Here is a 19,767-nt window from a genome sequence, read left to right as displayed (position 1 = left end):
GGAAAAATAATTTGCCAGTAAAGGAGCAGGAAATTACACTGTTTTTCCTAATATGAGACATTATACTTTACTGAAGACACACTTCCAGGTTAGAGTAATGGGGAATGCTGAATTTCATGTGAAGCGTAGGAGGAAGAGAGAAAGTGGAGGAATCATGTGTCATCTACTGTGAGTCTGCAGTGCACGTTACAGGAAAGAGAAGAGGTCACTGAAATCAGAAGAATCAAGACCAGCTTTAAAGGAATACTTTGACATTTGCTGCTACGCTTTCTCAGAGTGACGACTGGTACCGCTCTCATGTCTTTATTAATCTTACTTCATGTGGAATTTTTGTCAGAGGCACACAGGAAGCGTGGGGAGAGAGACAAAGCTGGAACTGAACCAGCTACATTGCAGTTATGTGGCACATGTACCTGTTTGGCTGTCAATGCCAAATTCCAATCACTCTGCCTGCAGACAGTTAGCTTAGCATAAAAACTGGAAACAGGGGGAAACACCTAGTCTGGCTGCTGTCCAAAGGACACAAAATCCACCCACAAGCAGCTCGAAAAGCTCAATGATTAACATGTTTTATCTCGTTTGTTCAAAAAAAGTGTAAAAACTGTTTCCAGTGCAGTGACTCGATGGATTCTCACCCGAAAAAAATGGAGGTTTATCATTTTAAGTCTTAATGCATGAAGCTCCCTTATCTGTAACATGTCCGCTAAGTGCACATCTATGGAGAAGCTCAGAAGTGCAAACCAGTAGAAGTTCTACTGAAGCCCAAGAAATAAAGACAAGTAGTTACCTTGAGAGACGTCCTGTGAGAACAGAATAAACTGCAGGTCAACAGAAGAAAGCTGCAGTCAAAGTCTTCACGTCGGGCGTAAACCAAAAGCAAAACTGTGCTGCACTTATCAGACAGTTAAATTACCTTCAGAACGCAACCTTGCTGATAAGGTTAGAGCGCAGCCACTCAGCACAAGCTGTCATCTGAGTCAGAAAACAGGAAGCTCGCAGCAAAATCAAAGATGAAACACTGCTGCTCGTCTACCAGGTGTTTACTGACGTTCTCTGAGAGGCGCCATCAAACCTCCTGCAAAGCCAAGTTTGGGACTGTGTGACTCACAAGTATCAAGAGATGTGGCAGAGATGATTGATTGAGGCCTGCTTGGCCTGGTGTGGAGTCATGGGTGGAGACAAACAAGCTAAAACAAATGACACAGCAGAAGAAGACTTGATGAAAAAGGTCATTTCCTCATCTGCACATCATCACACCACCAATAAACACACAGTGAATGAAAAGCATGAGACACTTCATTCTGATTTTGCACCACATACCTTTATTTTCCAAACATCTCACTGACTCTATGAGGAGTACTGGATGCAGATTTAGTTAATATTTCCCTTTTCACTATCTCCCAAAAAACAAACCATCTCTCCAGTTTGTCACCAGCGCCCTGCAGACACCACACATCCCTTTATTTGTTTAGATTTGCCGTCCGAATCAACACTTTACAACCTCAAGTTTTACAGTGTTATTTTATTCAGTTTTATTTTTAAAAAAATGCTCTTGTTGAATTTTAAAACTGGGATAAAATCACACTTTCAGTAATCCATAAAATTGGATTTTAAACGAGGCCATGAGCATCTTTAACTAGTTTGATTTTTGACAGAATCTGGCATCAAATCAACTCATTTGTGTTTCCTCAGATGTTTTCGTTGACGTGCTCATTGCAAGAGGAAACGTAAAGAGTGTTTTCAGTCAGCGGGAAACACAGATGTTGAAGGTGTAGAGGCATAAACGTATGTGTTTTTATTGACGGACAATAAGCCTTATGCATTACGGAAATCATACGAAAGAGTCGATTCGTTACCCGTGTGTTGCTAAAACTGCTACAAGTCAATCCTCTCATTCTATGCAGATGTCATGCAGCATCTTCCACCTGAAAACCCAGTGAAGCTCAAGATGCAAGGTTTCTGAAGGACACTGACAACAGGGGGAGAGCGCCAAGTCCACGAACCACCTGAGTACATCAGTGTGGGAACAAACACAGCACTAAAACACAGATATTTGGCTTGGTCTGAAGTTAAAGGAGAACTTCCCAGACACGTCATTTCACACACATACACACACACACACACACACACACACACACACACTTGATGCATGCACCCAAGAGCTGAGGACACTGTGCAAAATACCAACCTTACTTTAAGGACAATAAGTGCCAAAGAGAATAAGACTAACTTCATAAATAAACAATAAAATAAAAAACGAATAATAAAATGGTTAAAAAGAAGATTATTAATAACCACAGTTATCACCGACATTAAACACCGGCCTCGCATAGCCAGACAATGATGTTTGTTCAACAGATTATTTAAAAAAAAAAAATAGAGAAAGAACAAACAAACCAAATAATAACAAAAATAATAATACATTAAGTAACTGTGATTGCATATAGCACTGGTGAGACACCTTCAACACGTCTTGCAGGATTAGCAAAAATGGATGCACTCCAGCTCATTAAATGCTAAAAGTTACAGAGTTAAACGTCTATTACAAAAGCGCCTAAACTGAATTATTCCACGGCTCAGAAAGTCAACTGAGCTCTTTGGAAGCTTCGTGATTCTGATCTTTAGCATTCCACCTCGATTTCATCGCATCTGCCCGAGGACATAGAGGGTTTTGGGTGCTTATCCAGCAATATCACAGCTAAGTGACTCATTTCCTATTACACCGTATTTCTTTACTTTTATATTAGGATCTTTAAAGCTATTCCATTAGCATCCATTCAAAGTCACAAATCCAGATTGAAAACTATGAGCCACGTGCAGGTAGAATTTTCACTCTTGGGAGGTTGCCTGCATGATGCTTGGGTATAAAGCTTTTCCAGAAGCCACCAAGATTCAATTTGTAGCCTGAAGTGACCCCAAACACATCCCATCAGGCCAAGGAGAATAACTTAAAATCAGTGTTGAATAAGGTTGACAACATTCATTAAGTCCCTCAGATGTGAGCTTATTCCCAAGTGGAAGTACACTCCCATTGGAGGAAGTTCATTTCAGCGTGGTGGACTCATGGTGTAAGGGGTGTTCATGTTTAAGCCAGGGAATAGCTCTGGAGGTCTGGACCACTGAAACCAGACTAGAAACCAGTAGTGACACAACGTCTGATGCTCACTTTGTGTCTTGGCGGTATGGCGTGTATTTACAGTCTTTTCTAATGCCTTTTTTCTTTCGAACCTTTCCTTTTGGCCCTTCTTGACTTGTCGGGCCACAAAATGAAGACTCTTTCATAGCCTGTTGCAGTTCTGAGGAAGAGGGGACGGAAGATGTGAAAGTCCATTGATGCTCACTCTTCTCGTCATCTGCCCCTGTCCTGGTCCTCCAGCTCCGGCTCCACCCTGCAGGGTTTGGGTCAGACTGACTTGGGCAGTGCTGAAGCAAGTTATCCGGCCACTTCCAGCGATCTGGAGGTTGACCGTGGTGGCATAACTGGTCTTCTGGTTCCCCTGTTTGGTTGGAGATGAATGGCCATAATGAAGTGGTGATGAGCTTGAGGGCAAGGAGGAAGGGCTTGAGGGCATAGGAGGTGTTGTGTTGGAGATTTGGACCTGAGGCTGTGGTTTAACTTGGGATTGGTAGTTGTGGTGCTGGAAGGGGGAAATTGGAGGGGAAGTCATGCCTGAGGAGGAGAGAAGTACGCATGAGGTGGAAAGGTTTTGTTCATGGGAGGGCCGGGCAACATAGGCACAGATCAGCTGGCTACGACAGTTACCCTCTTCTAGCTGTGGGTCTCCCCAGTCTGTCTGGCTGTCTGATGGAGAAGAGAGGAGGGTGTGAGAGAGTGAGGAGAGAGGGGAAGGAGAGGAGGCGATGATGGTGGAAGTAGCACTTGTATCAAGGCTATCAGTTCCATTGTATTTGTTTGAAAGCTCTCGTACATCTGGCCAGGGCACACTGGTGAAATGCTGCCCCCCAAGGGTGCCCTTCCCTGCTGTGAGCCTGCTAGGTGAGAGCGGGGATTGAAGCCCAGCTCGAGGGCTGAGGCAGGATGGTGAGCTGCCGTATGAGGACCATCCACTCCTTGGACTGGTTGGACAGGACTCATGCTGGTCAAAGGACCCTTGGCCACTACCACTGAAACCAAGGGACCTGCGGCTGCTTTCTACCCAAGAGCGGCGCAGTCCACTAGGGTTGCTCCGGGTTGGGCTAGGGGGTGTGTCTGCAAGGTTGGAGGAGAAAGACCTGCGAAGGGTTTGAGTGGTTGTTTGGGATGCAGGAGGACAGGGTGCAGAAGGGGAGGAAGATCTTCCACTACGCATTGGAAACACAGAAGATGAGGAAGTAGGGAAAGAGGCATTCTCCAGTGTCGGTGAGCCCAATGAGGAAGAAAAGCAAGGAGATGGAGAAGAGGAAGCATGTCTAGGGTTTCTAGGTTGAGGTGCTGCAACATTATTTGTCCAAACATTCACTGACACGCCAATAGGAGGCGGGGACAGGATCCGAGGGCTGAGACATGAGGAAGACTGCCCAAATGCCAAGCTTGCTGAAGAGGCCCTGTTTAGCTCCAAAGTGAGTCCTAGTGGGTTATGGGAACTTGCACCTCCAACCCGTGCGCTCCGGGGGTGGGGAGGTTTGTTTGCCATGGGGGAGGAGTAATTATGTTGAGGGGGTGGGGAGCAGAGGCGAGCAAAGGAGGCAGAGGTTGGAGAGGGAGATGGAGACTGAACTCGTGAGCTGGGTTCGGATGCAGAAAAAGGGCGAGCTACACGGTTGTGTGACCCCGACCAGAGAGGATCGTGGGTTTGCTGCATTACTGGAGTGTTAGCACTACCATTAGCCAGTGGTGCCTTCTGTGGACTTACAGACCAACCCCCATTACTGATGGCACGGTTAGTGCTACAGCTGCTGGTATTACTTACAGTGCTGATGGCTGTGGTTACAGCAGCTAAGCTTACATTGTTATTGTTGTTGTTGTTTGCATTCTGTGATGAGTTGCTTTTAGAGTGAATGAATGAAGGCTGAGGAGAAGTGGAGGAAGAGGAGGGAAGCTGATGGTGGGCCAGACTCACAGATGGTGAGGGAGAGCGCAGGGAAAGAGAGGAAGGAGATGATTGCATGAGAGATGGAGAAGGGCAAGACGACCAAAGTGAGGATGGCGGACAACCTGGATGTTGATACCCGTCTTTAGTGCACCCCTGCTGGGCGTGTGCAGGCGTGCTGGGACCCTGCTGACCAGCAGGGAGTTTAGGTGAAGGGGGGCGGCGGCGTAGATGAGAGGAGGGGCTTTGATTTACTGTGTTCATTGGTGGGGCTTGTTGGAGGCCAGTGTTCTTTCTTGCCATACTCTGACTGATCGACTGGCTAATACAGGAGGCAGCTAAGGATCTGGAGAATGCAGAGGAAGAAGGGATGGGGGAAGAACATGGAGGAGAGCGGAGAGAAGACGGGGTAGGGGAGGAAGGAGGACCTGCTCTTATGGATGAAGATCTTCCAGAAGAAGAGGAAGAGGGAGTGAAAGAAGAGAAGGGTGTGGGAGAGGAGGCAGGGTGGGCTTGCATTGAGGAACCCCTCCCAGAAGAGGAAGTAGAAGAAAAATAGGGAAGAGCCCCAGAGACAGTGTTCAGGGAGGTATCTTCAGCAGATGATGCTGGAACTATCCTGAATGGTGAGGAATGAGGGGGTGCTTGGACCGAGGACGAGGAGGAGGAGGAGGAAGGGAAAACTCTAATGGGGGAAGGGGAGCGATGTCTGAGGCTGGGTGTGAAGGCTGAGGGGGCTGTGGTCTGGTCTGTGTCCTGGCCAGAGATGGCAATAGCTGGGTTAGGTCTCTCCACCAGGCTGGATGTTTCCGAGGAGGGTCTGGAGGACTGGCAGCTGCCTGAAGGGAGGCTGGAAATGGAAACATCGCTGACGGCTCGTGAGTCCTGCTGGTCTGCTTCCCTGGAACTGACAGAGAAGCGCAGATCATCAACAGTGATTTACTTTGAGTGACAGGGTTTGTTTTCATTACAAAATGCAAACAAAAAGGACTGAATAATCATAAACATTGCAGCTGTATCCAAATCTTACTTGACATTGCAATTGAGAAAAACATTTGTGGTTGATTGGTTGGTTCTAATGCATTGGTTGTTTGATTTTGTCTCCTCTGCCTCTTTTGAAATGTCACCTGAATGATACTTCTGAAGTTTCAACCTCAGTTTTGACCCCAGTTCAGATCTCAGTGGGTGAATCAGAAGCATTCTGAATTGTTTCCTGTCAAAACTACAGACCTTTTCTTTGGTATTTAGTTCCAGCATGATTTACCAGCAGGAGGATAAAGAAGAAAAGATTGAATCTTGTCTCAAAACCAGAAGAAGCTGAGAATCCTGTGGGAGTTTAATGAGCAGTAGAGAGGTGGAGGCTAGGACACTGCATATGAGTAATTTCGTACACAAAAGACTGCCCCCATTGGCTGAGGAGGTCCTGGGTAGCGTGCGAGTGAAGTATAGTGGTTTATGGGATATACTTGCTTCTCCTTCCCATGTGCATCAGGGTCTGTTGGGTTTGTCCACAGTGGTAGAGGATTGATTACGTGAAGAGGTGGAAAGTGGAAAGTGAGACCGGGGACTGAACTCACAAGCTGGTTATTGTTTTAAAAAGAGAGACACACTGCTGTGGTAACATCTGTCTATCATCTGGACATGTTACAAAGTGTAATTTAATAAAGAGAATATTGTATGGGAGCCATTGCTGGTGCTCTGGTCCAGTTGCATGACACAAGTATCATTGACACCATATGTAGCATTTAAAAGAGAGTGACCCTTTATATTTCTATTGTCTCTGTTGGGCCCATGTGAGCTCAGAGAGGTTGTGGAATCATGGCTCCAACTAGGAGTAATGCATCATGGTTTCCAGTGCTATCAGTTTGATCACTGTTTCTTCATAACTTTGAATGCCTCCATTACTTCTTTAATTTGCATTTTGTGATAACATATCTCACATTTTTTGAGGAGGTAACTGCACAGCAGAACTAACTCTAATGGTGTTTTCATGTATATATGCCGGTATACAGTATATATGTGTGTTATCTAGAACAGGAAATGATAGGAGGGACTACCTGGGGCTCAAAAGGTTGAGTTGGGAAAATAAAAAGCCACAGTTGCTTCTGTGCTGTTGATTATGTTTTCTACCAGCTAATGTTCCTGTAGCTTGGCAAAACTCTAAACTTGCTATCAGCCCACACACGTAAAAAGAGTTGAAGTGTAACACAGCCCACTGATATGGCTGAAGGCAAATTTCCTACCAATGACAAGCCAAGATGACATTCCATACTGTGTTATTAATCTCTGGCGTGAGCAGAGCAGCCCTTGGGCCCATTCTTTAAGGAACACATGACCTGGCTTAACCTCATCACAAAAACACAGTCTGATTAAATGCTAATAGATTTCTATATTTAACATTTTGATTTATCAAAAAACATCAAGGACATAAAAGGGGATAAACTGTGAATTAAAACAAGTTTGCACAGGAAAGAAAAAGGCAAAAGAGTGGATCAAACTGCAATTGGATGGCTCTGCTGTTTATTTTAAAATCCAATTGAAGTGATTACAATGACTGTAAAAGTCTTACTTGGTTATGTTTGGTGCTAAAATTGAAAAGCCTGTCTGGGCGGGAATTAATCTTAAGTCAGGACAGGGTTGAGTTTGAGCGTAACGGAGATTTATTTAAGAGGTTTAAGATCAGGTTTATGTAGACTGATTAGATACTCCAAATTAGTAAGTCCCTTTGTTGACTTTCTGTCCCTTGATGGCAAAAAGCTGCTGAGAAGCTGTTGTGGGTATTAAAAAATTTGCACATTAAAACCAACATTTTAATCTGCTAAAGACATACCTGTTATGTTCATTTGGGGAGGTGTTACTGACATTCCTGGTGTTAGACAGAGCCCGTTTACCCATGGTAGTGGGTAGGTCTGGTGGCCTCTGGCTCGTGAACATTGGCAAAAAGTCCATATTCTGAACTGATGGAAGTCGTGGTTGGGTAAGATTCGGTTCTGAGTTTTGAGCCATTGATGATGGACTCGGTGCTGCCCATCCTTTGTGATCCCCTGAGGTTTCTGTGATTGTACGACTAGATTCCTGTGAGGGGTCAAAGGTCATGTGCGAAGGTTGACTCAGCAGTGGAACAACCAGTTCTCCTGAGGATCTGTCGTAAGTTGGCTGTCCTGTAAAGATCAATGTTGGACCTTGTAGAATCATCCTTGTTTGTGATGAAGAGTGATCATTCTTTGTCTCAATTAATTTCATCTGCTCACTTGGGGGCTCATCTTTCTTTGGCCCTCCAGACAACCCCAGGGTTGTGGCACCTCCCTCCACCACGTTAAGTGTTCCCCTATTGGCCTGCTCTCCGACCAGTCCTGGGCGAGTGGGCATGGTGGACCTGCTGTACTCTGCAGCCTGTCTCTGTGTAGATGCTACCAGCTCTCCTGAGGATGCCTCTCCATCCCTGGGTCCTGTGCAAACCAAGTATTCAGGCTCTGTATGAATACTCGGCACATCTTTGGTTGACGCATCTTTGATTTCATTATGCCCTGTGGAAGTTTTGCATTCTGGTACATGTGTATCTTGTACATCTTGTGCAGCTGGTATACCCTGCCTATATTTGTCCTGCTCATCTCCATCTTTGGAAATTTCCCACTGTGGCATGCTGTGAGCAGAGAGATTTGACTCAGAGTGTGCTGGCTGGGTACTGATGTCGACAGAGGTTGAGTCTTCTCTCACTGAGTCAACCAGGCATCCACGGTTCAGGTCGGACCTGCAGAAAACCAGGAGTAGAATCAAATTATGCCTTTAGAAAATACGTTTGGGCCTCTCTTTCCAATTTCACCTCTGAATAAATTCTTTATTTACAATAAAAGTCAAAAGATCATCTTTGCACCTTTCAAGCCACAATTCAGTATAATTATCACTGATACTCCCACAATAGCAGCCATTTCTAGTCTTTCCTTTGAGCTCCTGTTGCTGTTTGGTCATTTTACCACGTCTCTATTGTGTAACTATTATTCACTCACCTCTCTCTTTCTTTGGCTGTCCCTTCAGTATCTGAATAAATGTCCCTGTTTTGACTCAAGGCGTCATCTTGCCCTGTTGAAGAGGTAGAGCAGGAGTCCCTGAGCTCGGTGACTCTACAGTCCAATGTCATGGTTGACAGCAGGGGACCGTTACTGGCCGTTACTGTGGAGCTCTGATCCTCAGGTTGTGGTCTGAGCTGATTCTTGGATACTGCAGAAGCCAAGGATGCATCCGTGGAGGTGTACCTGGAGTTGCAGCTGTTAGCCTGGGCCTGGCTGGATGGCTGATCTTTTAGAGAGATGGATGGATTATCCTCAGGTGTGGTGAAAGTCTGAGAGTTGTCATCTGATGTACAGCTCACACTAGAGTCTCTTTCTTTGGCCAAGGCAGAGATAAAGTCCCTGGGCCTGGAGAGGGTGAATCCATTTGTCTGGTGATGACAGGCCGAAGTTAGCTGCTCTCTGACAAGCACATGGCCAACGAGCAGAGGTTCGCAGGGAGTCATCTCTGTCCCCTGGAAATCTAGACAATAGAGAACAAATCTCAGAAATGGACTGAAATTGACCACAAAGACATCACTTGTCAAAATATGTAGCTACATGGTTCTAGGGCGTTAGTGTTACCTAGTCAGACAGTAGTTTTAGAAAGGTCACGTACCATTTGTCAGGCTCTCTGCACCCTTTATTGTCCTCTCCTCCTGGATTGTTTGGTCCTGCCAGCTCATGGTTTGGGTCTGGTACTGGCTGTAAGTCTTTGTCTGGTTCTGGATTTGGTAATGTGTCTTTGCCTGACTCCATTTCTGGCTTTTTGTTTGGATCTGTGCTTGCTGCCTGGTTTGTGTTGTAGTTTGGCTCTGAAATGACTGAGTTTGGGTTCTATATTTATCGGTGTGGGTATCTGATTGACTTTTTTCCATTTGGTTTAGTTGTTGATACTCAGTAAGGGTCTGTGTTTGAGCCTGAGATTGAGCCCGTGTCTGACTTCTAGTCTGGGTCTGAGTTAAGTGTCCAGACAGTCTACCTGAGCTCCAGGATGGGTTATGTACGGTGCTGGCCCGTTTTTGATGCAGTGGGACCTTCATGGTGCTGGCTTTGGCACTGTACATCTGGGCCAATGTCTGGACCTTGCTCAGAATACGCTCTGAGTTCTCCATCAACATGGGGTCCACCACAGGACTGGCCTCAAATAACCCGATACCAGCCACGTCCGATCCCATGCCCTCAAATAAAGCACGGTTCACGGCGACAATTCTGGAGTGGTGGGACCATCGACCTACATTTATCTGACCGGGAAGACCCTCAAGGGTCATGCTGGTCTTAGCCAGGTCTCTGTGTTTGGTTGTAGTCCAAGAAGATTGAGTTTTGGTTTCAGTTTTTTGCTGTTGTTCTACAGGTGGCAGAGGTGTAGAGGTTTCTTTGTGGCTTCTATTTGATTCTGCTGGGCTTGTTTGGTAAGGTTCATGCCCGTTCATAACGGCGTGGTTTCCAGCACTGGTCTTGGTTGTTTCATCTCTGCACTTGTACTGTTTGGTAAAAGAAGGTCCCACATCTTGCAGTGAATTTCCACCCTGCTGCTCAGTAGCCACAACACTTGTCTCCCCCTCCTGTTTTGCCTCCAGTCCTTCCTCCAGTGGTCCTTTGCAGACCTTTCCATTTTTGTCATGTATCCCAGCCTCTTCTCCAACAGGGCTGCTTGGGTTCGACTGCAGGTTCAGACCCACTTGTTTTGGGGTCTCTTTGTCCAGCATGAAGTTAGAGATTGGTGACTTGACTGGGCTCTCTGCCTCAAAATCCAGGCAGCTGATTGGTTTATCTGTCTGCCCATCATTCTCTGCATCTGCTGAGAGTGGAGTCTGGAGAGAGGCTGGGTCAGGGGGGGAATGGGACTCTGTCTCTGGAGCAGTCTCCCTATTGATTGCTTCAGTTGTTTCATCCTTGGATGGTCGACTCTCTGGCTCCCCCTGGTGTCCACCCACATCAAAGCGTGACACTGAGTCCTTCACCAAGCCAGATGGGATTTGTGAGAAACTGTTTCTCCTTCTTGATGCTACACCTTCTCCCTGTTCATCTTCCTCCCCTGCCTCATCCTCTTTGGCCTCGGCCGCTGCCTCGTAATAACTCCTGATCTTTTCAATGATCTTCTTGTCACGTTTGGTGAGGTGAGAGCCTCTAGTGGGTGGATGGCGTCTCTGGTTGGAGGGAAGGAGATCTGGATTTGTGGAGGAGGTGGCGTCCTCAGTGTTTGCCTCCTCCCTGGGTGAGTGACAACTACTGTTGTTCTTGCCTCCTTCCTCTGCTGAGGAGGGATGTAGATCTGATGTGGGGGCAGGGATGATGCTCTCTCCCTCTTCTTCATTATTTCCTTTAGTCTCCTCTTTCTCTTTTTCAATGACATCTCCTTGTGTCTCCCCATCTGCCTCATCTGCCTTTTCCACTTGACTTGTTGCATCTGGAATTTCTTTGACTTCATTTGTTGTTGTCTCATCGAGTCTCTCAACTCCACTTTCCTCCTCAGAACCACCAGTCTGACTTTGGAGAGCGCTGTCATTCTCCATCTCCACTCTCTCCTGTTCCTGTTGCAGTGTGGGTCTTTGCTCTGGGCTGGAGGGGCAGGCAACTGGGGGCAGTGGACAGGTGAAGTTGGTCTGGTTAGATGGACTCTCCTTGGGCTGATCTGAGACCTGCTCCTGGAAGAAAAGTAAAACAAAGGTGTTTTTGAATGAGTCTACTATGAACATCTGCTATGAATAACAGTTGAACAGGTAGATGTCGTAAGAGACTTTTTGGAAGACGTCTATGAGCACCAAATTATATATGTCTTGGCCAATTCATGGTGCAGAGAGGACGAACCTTTCCACAAGTGCTATCATCAGGCATTTAAATGAATATCACCACCACACAGGCACAATACTATTAAATTTACTGAACCTGTTCATGTTCCCTGATGAACCCAAATTTAATGAACTTGTGACCTTTAAGACAAATATTACGTTGTTAGTCTCACTACTGACGAGATGCTAAGAACAATGAACTTTGTTCATTTTGTGCAAAACTTTATGCTTTGGCATTTAAAGCACACGACGGCTGTTTGGGTGTAGCTCACCGTTGTGTCAGTGTGAATGGCAGCGAGTCCCTCCCTGGCTCTGCTCTGGTTGATGAACTCCAGGATCTCTTCTGTAATGGACAGGGTGGGAGGAGGGCTGAGGGGGGCCAAGTCCTCTTCTTCCTCCTCGTCCGAACAGAATGGAGAAAATATATTTGAATACGATAAAATACTATTAGAACTAAAACGTGCAGAAGTCTTTTCACTTCTTTCAACAATCTTTCACGTTAATTATTACAGTTTCATTTCTGCAATGGATTTAGATTGAGCCCAGTTTTAAACATTTATCTCTGTACACCATCTCTATGATCGACTCTAATGTACTCTAATTTAAAACAATATAATCAAGTCAGGTCATCTAATGTCATCATCACAGTAAAGTACCTCCTCCTCTTGGTTTGGTCGCAGCTGCGACGTCGGGCCTGGTTCGGGCCTCTCGGCCTCCACCTCGATGACGGAGGACGCGAGTGTGCTGCTGCTTCCTGCTGATCCCAGACCGTCTGCCTGGCACAGCTCGCCCTCGCTGCCCGCCTGCTGCAAGAACATCATCAAACCGTGAAGGCAGCATGAAAAGATGACCGATGGCAGGGCCGGGAAACCACGGCCACCACGTTGGCTGGTGTTTACATCATCAATAAACTGACTCCTGATCCAGATCCTTCTGCAGTCCAGTCCCCTTTTCACTGTGAACTTACACAGTCCCACCTCAGTGAGCTGCATTTCCCTCAGTAAACTATATCCTGTGGATTTCCTTTAATGTATGATCCCTTCCTGTGGTGTATCCCCCCCAGCTTAAACAGGGAATACATCACAGAGCAGAGACTGGGGAATGGCATCAATGGGCTTGACATGTCAGTTAGTCATAACTGATAATAACAACGGCCCTCAACTGGATAGATTATTGACTCAAAATCAATTTTTGGATGGAAATCCACTTGTTTAACACAAGTGTAACATTCATGTCAGTAAGGAAGCTGCGAGTTGACTGTGAGGTTATCTGAACCACATCGGCCTGTGACTAACAGCTGGCGCAACACTCCAAAACAAATGTGAACATGCCAGATGTCTTTCACAGTCAGTGGAGCATGAAAGTACTGATGCATTTCTTACCTTCAAAGCTGCAGGATTCCAGGAAGAAGAGAAGAAGAAGAGCGTGGCAGATGAAGAGGTGGGTGGGAGCAGAGAGACAGAGCTGTTATCAGGTTATTACTGTTGCTTGACATCCTCTTAATAACTTGGCATTCACACTTGGACAAAAATAAATCCCTTTGAATCAGCAGAGCAGATCTGGTCTCGTGTTTTCAATCAGCAGCTCTGCCAAAACCAAACCTGCGCTCACACTGACAGAAGCATCACTAATAAATCACGAGGTCCTGACATCCCACAATGCTGACGGGCTGTAATTTTCTGTGATGATACCAACAAATTTAATTTAACAACACTACTGCTCAACAAAGCAGCGCTGTTTTTATTTACGATCACACGTTATTATGTTTTTTGTCACTATAACTGCTGAAAAAATACTTAAATTTAACCCCTGGGTGTCGAGTTTATCAGTCACTGAACAAACAAACAGCTCCACCACAGAAATACACCTGTAAACACTCAGAAATAAACTGTGGAGTTCGTCCTTTCAGTTTTTGATGGAAGCTGCCTCGTTGGTGTGATTGCGTGTGAAACTTTCTCACCGTTGGGATGAAACGCTGCTTCGATGTCTTTAGCTGGAGCTGGAAAAGAAACAAAGAATTTTAATGCCGTTATAACGACATCCCTGAATCCTCTTTTCATTATTATGATATACATCTCATGAAAACTTTGAGCTTTTCCTCTCAGCTATGAGGAGGAAACATCTCCACCGTGTCATGAACTTTGGACCACAGCTGGCTCAGCTGAACATCTGGACGTGAAGGAAGAATAAAAAGTCCAAAGTGTGGACCCTGAGCCGGCGTCTGAAGGCAGCAGATGCTGGACAGCTGTTCCTGTCTGTCTGTCTTATTGCTGTGGTAAAGTTGACTTTTTTAATGAACTGTCTCTGTCTACCTGACTGCCTCCTGGTGCGTTTGTATGGCAGGTTTCCTTCCAGCAGCAGCGGCAAACTCTTCCTGGACTTCTCAGGTGTGTACATCAGCAGCTCTGGAGGCTCTGGAGGGACAAACAGAGCGAAGAGACCTCAGTGTTTCACACCTGCCGAGTGAATCTGCACAGACACTGACTGAGTTCCTTTTCATCTGCAGCACGAGTAAAAGGCGACTAACCCTGACCTGATTGGCGTCTGCCTCTGTGGTAGCCGTGGATATCGTCCAATCGGGACGATGTGGAGGACTTCTTCAGCTTGTCCTGGTCAAACTGAGGAGCTGAAATAAAGGAAGTGATGTCACTCCATATGCACGTCATTTATTAATGCATAAAGGATCAAATTCTCAGGAACAGAAATGGCAGGAAGAATCTATTAGAGCCAAAGCTGACAGAATGTGTGTGTGTGTGTGTGTGTGTGTGTGTGTGTGTGTGTGTGTGTGTGTGAACTCACATTGACAGAAATTGTCTCCCAGGACCTGCCTCGCCTGGAAAGAATGATACCGGCTCAGTGAGTCATCGGGACAAAATATTCTTACGTCAGTTCAACTTAACTTGAGAGACTGAGGAGAAACGTTTCCCCCTCGAACCAATCAGATGTCAGCGGGAGGCGCTATTGGTCAGTACTGTCAGCGACCCACAGGATTCTTCACATTTAATTTACAGACAGAAATTCACCACAGAGACAATCACTTCACATTTCACACAGAAACCAAAGAGGTAGTTTCTTAATCTGTGATTTTATGAATGGACTTCTGTGTGTGGACTAAACTGACAGCAACACAGAGGACTTCATCAAGAAAATGTGTTTAAAATACGACATTTGGCGCACACAGTACACAAAATCACGATGCAGTGTGATGTGATCTGACGGATCCAGTCTCCAGGTCTTTACAGCGCAGTGAGCAGTTTGTGTAAATGACCAGCAGGTGGCAGCAAAGACCAACAGAAGACTTCTGAAGTCCGACTTATTGCTGCCAGTGCTGCCACTACAACCAGTACCACTGCTAATGAAAGTGCCACAGCTAATGTACCACCACAATTAGCAGTGCTGCTTTCATAAAAGTTACAGCTACTTCGACTTCTGCTTCAAACAGCACCAGCACTGCAAGAATACTACAATCTCTGATACTAATACAACAACAACTAGGATACTACTACAACTAGTACCACTACTGCAAGCAAAAACTACAGCTTACTTATCAGTACAGCTAACGTTTTACAATAACAGTGAGGACATACCTCTAGATTGGAAGTAAAACATTAATCTAGAGACTCATTTCTCTGGTTGTCCATCCTCCCTTCCTTCCTTCCTTCCTCCCCTCCTCTCTCCTTACCTTCTGTGGGAGTGAAGCCGGATGGTTCTCTACGATCAGCCTCTTGAGGTAGTGCACCCACAGCCTCTTCTCCTCCTGGTTCTTGGTCTGCAGTAACGATACGAGTTTTAAACATGAAGTAGATTCTGTGACTGATACTTTAGTGCGAGTAGAAATATTTCTCACGTGTTTGTGTTTCTGTGCTGTAATGTCAAACATTTCACATGTTTTTAAGATGTTTAACTCAAACCAATCCCGAAGCCTCGGCCGAGACCTCGGCGGATCTGAGCTGAGGACTCTCACCTGGACGATGTGCTGCTGCTTGGGAATGGTCTGATCTGACACTCTGAAGCACAGAGGATCCTTCAGAGTCTCGACCAGCAGCAGATTACAACACTGCAGCAGAGAGAGAAGAACATGGAGACCGCCATGAGGAGAAACATGTCGAGAAGTCACAAGAGCTGCTCAAAAGGAAGGTTAACGGCATTTGTGTCATATGAATTTGGGTTGTTGAAGACCATTATTCAAAACACTTTTGCACACTTTCATGAAATCATGGGTCGGTGGACATCATCAGGCAATAAAGGTATGGAGCTTCATCGCTGTTTAAAGCAGAATGTCCACAACAATGAATTAAAGACAAGGTGTCAAACGTACAAATATGTGTGTGCTGTAGACGAACTGTTCCAGCCTCTTCTTGGCGATCAGCAGCATCTTATCAAACAGGAAGAAGGCTCTCTCCTTCTTCACTCTCTGGACCTTGAAGGAACCTTCCAGAACCAGCTCTCCAAACCCGCTGAGGTCCGGCCCACTCCAGTTCACCAGCAGGGACTCGATTTCCTGTGAGGAGGAGGTGAAAGGTCGCAGGTCAGAGGTCAATCAGAGAACGAGCTCTCAAAACCCACAAAGGTCCCTATCTGTGCAATGAGCCTGGAGGAACCAGCTACAATACACATTACAGGCGATGTACGATTGGAGTACAATTAGTCTCTGCATGGGGTCAGTTGTTCTCATGAAGGGACCCTTGAAGAACCACCAGAACCTGGAGGTTGGGGTTTTAGGTTAGTTAGGGTACAGGAAACACCGAGAGTCAAACAGGAAAGAATTTCTGTGAAAAATAAAACAATCTCCTTTAAACCATCTGAACTCTCTTCCATCTAGGCTTCGCTCCAGTCCCAGCTGCTGAGAGGTCAAAGGTCAAAACCTGTGCACTTCCTGCTCGTGAGTCGTCGGGGGTTATAGTTTGAACTTATGAAACTCGGGTCAGCAGCAGACACCAGAAGAGCTGCTAAACGTTTCCTAAACACACGACCTGGATATGTGTGCTAATGAGTCTGCTGAAGGACCAGCAGTCACCCAGCTGTGGAGCTGACCTTTGACCTCACACAAGCAGCTGGAGGATGGTGAGAGAGTTGTAGAACTGGACAGTAAGCTAACAGCTGTCTTACTGGACCATAAAACATCCTCAAAACGGATTCAGAAGTCAAAAGAAAAATACGGAAGCCTCAAAGGGAACTAAACCTCAGAGGAAGCTTTTTTTTAAATGATGAAATTCACCTGCTTCTTCAAGTGTCCTGCAGTGTCCAGCCCCACCTGTAATGTACCTACCACCAGACCCATACCTGCAATGCAGGGCACCTGTGGACACCTGAAGCCTAAACAGTACAGCCACAGCTGTGTCAATGATGAAGACTAACCTGGAAAAACTGCAGTGATATGTGATGAAAATCTACTGGCTATGCAATAATGTGATAGTTATGGTATTAACAATAAATAGTCTTCATACAACATTTTAAAATTTTCCACATTGAATTCAATTTAGCTGAAATTAATGAAACTGAGTCAAAGGGAACAGAGTCAGAAAAGCGTGAGAGGAAAACGTGAAAAACTGACACCAGTCAAAGAGGTCAGAGAGCGAATACCGAAGCCGAGAAATGAGAGAAGAGGAGTAAAAACCGCACCCGCACGTGATGAACGGGTTAATAACATGTTCCTGTGTGCGTAATGATGTGAACACGTGTCGGGAGGTTGTGGAATGCAGCAGTTGTAGAGTTTGACACCTAAAGGTCGAGCGGCTGACCTCCAGCTGGTCGGAGGCTCAGAGAGGAAAGAGGTCTGCTGGCTGCCCGAATCTTCACAACGTGTCAGGAAACGGCTCCACTTTCACTTTGAACACCGACTACGAATCTTGTTTTTTGAGCTCACAGCAGACCAGAAGCTGTCAGCCCAGCAGGAGCCGCAGGTCTCCTCACCACAAACTGTTAGACTGAGACGCCTCCTTCACGATGGTCAGCATGGACCCCGGTCTCTAAAGGGACTCTGCTGATCCTAGTTTGGCTTTTAGCAGAATACAAATTCACAAAGTCCTGCAATGGTTTCTGGACTCAGGGGTGGGGTGGGGGGGCTTGTGGTCTGGGTTTGGTTGCAGAAGTACTGATGAGGTTGTTTTAAACACAGGGGCCCTGCAGGGCAGTGTTTGATCTGCAGTACTTTTCTCTATGTACACCAAAGAAATGACGCAGCACAACAGCAATTTCAAGCTATTTAAACATGCTGACAACATGGTTTCAGAGGGTCTTTTCCATAAAAACGATGAGGTCTCTGGTTATTTTGCTGAGGTTTCCACGCTGGAACTGTGGTGTGAGTCCAGCTCATTGTTAATTAACATTGGAAAAACAACAGAACAGATTTAAAACAAGCAAAAACTATTAAAAACACATCAGTGAGCCTCACTGTTGTTCCTTCATCACCATGAACACACACACTGTAGTTTATTCTGACTCACACACACATACTCACTACAGCACCAAATGTGGATTCATCCACCGCTGAAAATAGTCCCTGTTTGTCTGATAAAAATTACAGAAAGCAGCTGTTTGAGGAAATTATGGAAGCATTTAACATTTGTTTTTAAAGATTTATACTCATTCTTTATCAGTTATAATATAGGATTTGTTGACAATAAGATAAATACAGCTCAGTGATATATATATAGAGAGAGAGAGACCATTTACTATATTTATTGCTTCAAATTGTGTTTAATATGCCTACTTTCTAACAGTGTGTAATATGAGTATAAACATTGCATGTGTGTTAATAGACGGGAGGAAAAATGAACTTTGTGAAATGTTCCGATGGCCCGCCTGTGGGCCAACTTCAGGGGTTAACTAGATTTATCACATTTAAATATAAGACAAATACAACACCAGACAGATTTTCAGAGTGAAAATCGGAGCTCTGTGTGGCTTTGGGAGTGTGATTTACTAATGAATTAATCTGTGACTCGTCGTTTGGACGTTATTTCATAATAAATTACTGCAACATCTCAGAATAAGTGATTATAATGTATATGAAATAGAAATACAAATGCTGAACTCATGTAACCTCTGTGCTCTTACCTGCAGTCGTACTGCGTGTTCTTGCTTCCTCTTCATGTCGTTGATGTACCAGGCGACTGCTGTCATGGTGATGATGGCGTCCTCGACCACCTCGTACCCGGGGTCGCTCTTGTCAAAGTGCTTCAAAAGCTCCTGAGAAGAGATGAAACACTCGGGCTTAAATGAACGTTTCTCTGTGTGGAATTAGGCTCGAACTGCTGCGGCGACAACTTTTTCAGACATGAGACAAACTTTAAGAAATGCTAAAATATTTATTTCAAAGGTTTTTCTCTGACACATTTCACATAGTGAATAAAAAGAAAAACGAAACAGCCTGAAACAATCGAAGCGGCTCACCAGCTGACACAGCAGTTCATCACAGAGACGACTGAAGCGGGACCAGCTGAGGATTATGGGAAAATCCCAGCACAGCTCCAAACACATGTTTGACCAGTGTTTAAACTGGCCACTGTACACAGAGCCACAACAACACGAGATAATACAGAGCAGAGAACAAAGAGCAGGCTTCAGCTGAGTGTGTGTGTGTGTGTGTGTGTGTGTGTGTGTGTGTGTGTGTGTGTGTGTTGGTTTCTCTCAGTTTCATCATCCCCCTCTTCTCTCAGAGGTGGGCTTGGACTGGAACCAGTGAAGAAACACGAGTTTATTGGGAAAAGCTGTGTGTGTGTGTGTGTGTGTGTGTGTGTGTGTGTGTGTGTGTGTGTGTGTGAGTGAGTGAGTGAGTGAATGTTTTATGACAATCAGCTGAATATCTTCAGACGACTGTATTAAGACATTTGTAAAGGTTGTGAGTGATGCTGAGAGCTGGAATTTATTAGAGATAGAATTAGAGACGCTGTTATG

The 19,767-nt window shown here is 45.4% G+C and overlaps 1 protein-coding gene across 4 annotated transcripts in view; it reads right to left on the bottom strand.

Annotated features, from left to right (window-relative positions):
* Positions 1 to 1,196: 1,196 nt before the first annotated feature.
* The window catches only part of plekhg2 (pleckstrin homology domain containing, family G (with RhoGef domain) member 2), a 64,904-nt gene continuing 46,333 nt past the window's right edge, over positions 1,197 to 19,767 (bottom strand). For 2 of the 4 annotated variants that reach the window (XM_076735762.1, XM_076735765.1), the window contains 14 exons: positions 18,928 to 19,059; positions 16,187 to 16,369; positions 15,833 to 15,925; positions 15,551 to 15,637; positions 14,668 to 14,701; positions 14,396 to 14,494; positions 14,181 to 14,282; positions 13,821 to 13,867; positions 12,525 to 12,674; positions 12,141 to 12,266; positions 9,696 to 11,724; positions 9,038 to 9,560; positions 7,861 to 8,781; positions 1,197 to 5,937 (listed from right to left, as the gene is read on the bottom strand). In XM_076735762.1, the coding sequence (XP_076591877.1) occupies positions 3,279 to 5,937; positions 7,861 to 8,781; positions 9,038 to 9,560; positions 9,696 to 11,724; positions 12,141 to 12,266; positions 12,525 to 12,674; positions 13,821 to 13,867; positions 14,181 to 14,282; positions 14,396 to 14,494; positions 14,668 to 14,701; positions 15,551 to 15,637; positions 15,833 to 15,925; positions 16,187 to 16,369; positions 18,928 to 19,059 (7,185 nt within the window). In that variant the 3' untranslated portion in view covers positions 1,197 to 3,278. The remainder of the gene's footprint in view (positions 5,938 to 7,860; positions 8,782 to 9,037; positions 9,561 to 9,695; positions 11,725 to 12,140; positions 12,267 to 12,524; positions 12,675 to 13,820; positions 13,868 to 14,180; positions 14,283 to 14,395; positions 14,495 to 14,667; positions 14,702 to 15,550; positions 15,638 to 15,832; positions 15,926 to 16,186; positions 16,370 to 18,927; positions 19,060 to 19,767) is intronic. The other 2 variants (XM_076735763.1, XM_076735764.1) reach the window with 2 other exon arrangements.

Source organism: Chaetodon auriga, chromosome 7, assembly GCF_051107435.1.
Source record: "Chaetodon auriga isolate fChaAug3 chromosome 7, fChaAug3.hap1, whole genome shotgun sequence".
Lineage (NCBI taxonomy): Eukaryota > Metazoa > Chordata > Actinopteri > Chaetodontiformes > Chaetodontidae > Chaetodon > Chaetodon auriga.
The sequence above is the reverse complement of the archived record's forward strand: the minus strand, read 5'-3'. Positions and strand labels throughout refer to the sequence as shown.